Source organism: Drosophila arizonae, chromosome 3, assembly GCF_054131065.1.
Source record: "Drosophila arizonae isolate 15081-1271.41 chromosome 3, UAZ_ARI_1.0, whole genome shotgun sequence".
Taxonomy (NCBI): domain Eukaryota; kingdom Metazoa; phylum Arthropoda; class Insecta; order Diptera; family Drosophilidae; genus Drosophila; species Drosophila arizonae.
Window position 1 is genome coordinate 12,176,058 of NC_142923.1, and position 3,915 is coordinate 12,179,972.

A 3,915-nucleotide genomic window follows, 5' to 3' on the forward strand; every position below is an offset into this window, starting at 1 on the left:
AGTTCAAACTGTTGCAAATAATTTACGGCCGTATGCTAATGAGCAGACATAACAAATTTATTTAACTGAAGTGCTTTATTATAGCGCGAAAAAGTCTGAAAGCAAATCAAATACTAAAGCAATATGTAAATAAAAACGTGTTTTTATCAAAAAAAGTAAAAAAGTAAAAATACCCCCGCAAGTTGAACGTCACGTGAATCGCCGAGGAACGAGACACGGGGCACGAGGCGGGGTTGTTGTTGTCTTGGCTGGTGAATCACCAAGGCAGTTGCCCCAAAGCGATTTCGCGATTTCATTTCAAAGTGCGAAGTCTCGCAGATAACGCAAACAGCAAATGCCACAAAAACAAATGTGACAACAGGTGGGATTTACAGGTCGCAAATTGAATTCTCTTCACGAGAACAGAAACCAGAACATAAGGATGCTATATAGAACTAACTGTTCATAGAAAATAGTTTTTGACTAGTGTGAGGTTAGTTTAGCATTTGGTAAATATGATTAATGATAACATTCAGTTTTGAGAAACATTTTATTAGGCTGTCTTGGAATTGATAAGAATAGAGTAGTAAAGATACTAGAGAAAGTAAATTTTCCAGAATAAAAGTCTAGACACTCGTTTTAAAATTTAGAAGAACCTTTGATTTGATAAAATGCTTAGACTTATCAAAAAAGTTTGTTTCTTTATTTAAATAGGTATTAAAGAACTTATTCTTAGGAACATATACAGATTAGCAATTACGAGACATGCAAAAATCTTAGGAATTGATGATCAAATTAGGTTCCTGCTCCTATGATCTTTATATACTCGGTTACTCTTGCATTAAAAGACACATAATTGATATTAAGCACATGAGACCCTCAGATAGAGTATTAAAAACAACATGCGGGTTTGTGGAAGGCGATGCCCTTGACCATGTTTTGACAACCAATCATGGCAAATGAGCGTAGCTACCGTTAAGATCGGAACTGCGAAAAACAAAATTCGAACCGATCAGGCCAGGCTACCTGGCCAATAGTTTAAGTCTTCTAGTCCTCTTGTTGTTATTGTTGAGTGCATGCAGTCACAACTGAGCAGATGTTTTCGAACGGCATTATAGAGGGGTTTAGCCTAGGAATATGATATGGCTTTGAGCTAAACCGAACTGTACACATTTACCTGGCTCGGCCTAGATCTCACGAGTTTGTGGCGGTTTTCTGTCGGTATTCCGAAACTGCGTAATTGGAAACGGAATTCGAAAATAGATTAAGATTGATGATAGTGAGAGATGAATTATAGTAGATTTTATTTAGTTATATATTGAACGATTTTTGAAATGCAATTTTGTGTGCCTAATTTGCTTATAGCTTGAAAGGTAAGCTAAATTTGTAAGGGAAAGCCCTAAATAAAACGTCTTTTTCTCATCCCATATAATAAACGACTAATTCAAGTATTATAAAGATCTATCGATTCGAGTAAATTGTAGCAGTAAGCCAAACCTAATATGTTAGTTGTACCGGTTTTTTTTTTTTTTGTTTTTTTTGTGTGTTTTATTTCGGACACTTTCAGTTATTAACACAGTGTTTGTTAGTCCTTTCTTGTTAATAAACCAAAACACGCATACACCCAAATACACTTAATATGGTCTATCTATATGGAATATCGGATACTAAGTATCGAAGAAGGACGCATAAGTGGAATGAGAAACGCCAGGGATTAAGAAAGGAATACAAATATCGAACAAATTCCGTACTTGCGAAACATGTGGGCTTCGATCATCATGCCCATCCAATTCAATTTCGCGTTCAAGCCACATCCCTAGTCGAACTAGCCGCCATTGCTGTGGATAAACTGCCCTTGCCATCGGTCTTCAAGTGGACTTACGCTGACGTTAAGAGATGGATTCGCAGATATGGCTATCCCCAGTATATGGTGAGTTAGACGGTCCTTCTTTATTAGAGTAGAATATGTACACAATAAAGATAAATATAAAATATAAAAACATCAAGATTGTATGAAAATCTTACTGAATGAAGTATGTGTGGAATAAGACCTCTGCGAGGGATTATGATATTTCCTATTCGGAATTCCCGACATCTCTTTCAACATAATGTACTTTCTAGAGTTGTCTTAGTGGAACACCCGTTACGTTAGTTCTTCAGCTCTCTCAAACATACTTCTTAGAGTTCTCTTACTAGAAGCGTATTACTCTAATTCTGGAAATTAACTTTGATTCTCTTGATAGAATACTTTTGAGGTGAACAAGATCTGGGGCAGGAAGCTGTTGCTGGTGGACGCCGCCGCCTTGTCGGCGATGAATATCAAGGACTTTGAGCACATTAAGCACATTGCGTACGGTATACGGATGCTCTTCCATTTGGAGCTGACCAAATTCTCGAGCAAAGTGTCGCTCCCTGATGAGCGGCCCAACGAGCTGTACCTGCTGTGGCACACGCAGACGGGCATCAACTATGATGACGTGCGTCGATCGGATTTGTACAGGCGTATGCAGATCATCAGGGAGCGTTTGCCCGATCTGGAGCATTGGGATCTACTGACGCTGTGGCTAGCACGGGAACAACAGCGGAAATTCAAGGAATTGCAGCCTTCACGCCTAGTGCCAGCAACGAAACCGCCCGCAGTGGAGTGGGCAAGAGAGTTGCACTCCATAGATGACGAAATGTGCGTAGAATGCATGCCCCCTTGTGATTGCTGTTGGAATGCAAATGATGTCCGTTTGCCGTGGATTCTGAGCGTTCTACCCCATTCCGTTAACTCGTCCCAGCTCAGGGGGTTAGCCTCCGAGAATAGCTGCGTTAAGTGCATACCGCCCTGCGAGTGCCGCTGGCTGTCCCGTTACTATCTGACCGGCACAGTGATGAGCTGCCTGCAGCGAACCTTCCCCGAGAAGTTCTCACCCATTTTTGATGTCGCTCACAAGACGGTAGTGAGCGACAGTATAATAGATCGCTGGATCCGATTCTCCATATAGTATAGCTCACAAACATACAACGCCCACACATAAATCCCGACTACATTCGATTGTAGATTTTAATATAGTATGCGGAAGATCTTTCCCTAAAAACAAAAAGCGTTTTTTTTTTTTGTTTTTTTTTTTTTATTTATTTAGAATCGATTTAAATTGCATCGATTGTATCTGGATAATTGTTGATTACAGCTCGAATTGATATCGCTGATGCTCTACACGTGAGCCCAGCTATGTAGGTTGCAAAGGCATAAATATAGTAGAGCATTCAACGACTGTAATATACCCTGTAACTAGGAATATTTTTAAACATCTTGGTCTTTTACTTAATATTTCTTTGGTATATAATTTTTTACGGTTATTGTAAGCGCTATATAATACCCTGCAACTCATTTGTCTTTTTATGCATTGGTCTATTCGAGAAACTATAGCTTTTTGAACATTTTAGAATATGAGTTTTAAAACTTAATAAGCAAACCAAAAATCATTGTGTTTTTCGTTGTTTATTGTTTTTAAAAGATTTTTGAAGATAAGTTTTAATCTTTCTATAGAAAATATGTATAGTTAAGCAATCTTTCTAAAAAATCCATTCTACCAATCGTTTAGCAATCCCACAAGCCCATCATACCCGTTATTTCCCGCCTCGGATTCAGATCAACCGAAGGTACAGTACAAAAATAACACAAGCAGCACGAAAAATTTGAATTTTGCATCCCACGACGACGACGACGACGACAACAACAACGACAACACATCAGCAGCGGCAGCGACGGCGACAACACAAGCAACACCAATACACACGTTCATTCGCGATCCATTGTAAAAGCAGACCCATTGAACCGAACGCCAATGCTGTGAGCGTCAACGTCTGCGTCAGCGCCAGCATCGACGTCAACAGCGCTGGCGCGTCGCATGCTCGCAGCAAAGAAAAAGCGGCTGTCGCGCAGGCAAC

The 3,915-nt window shown here is 39.7% G+C and overlaps 1 protein-coding gene across 1 annotated transcript; it reads left to right on the plus strand.

Annotated features, from left to right (window-relative positions):
* The first annotated feature begins 1,436 nt into the window (after positions 1–1,436).
* On the plus strand, positions 1,437–3,068 carry LOC108610525 (uncharacterized). Its single transcript, XM_018002677.2, has 2 exons — positions 1,437–1,909; positions 2,223–3,068. Exons 1-2 carry the CDS (start codon positions 1,619–1,621, stop codon positions 2,967–2,969), a joined length of 1,038 nt encoding a protein of 345 aa, XP_017858166.1. The 5' UTR covers positions 1,437–1,618; the 3' UTR covers positions 2,970–3,068.
* The last annotated feature ends 847 nt before the right edge of the window (positions 3,069–3,915 follow it).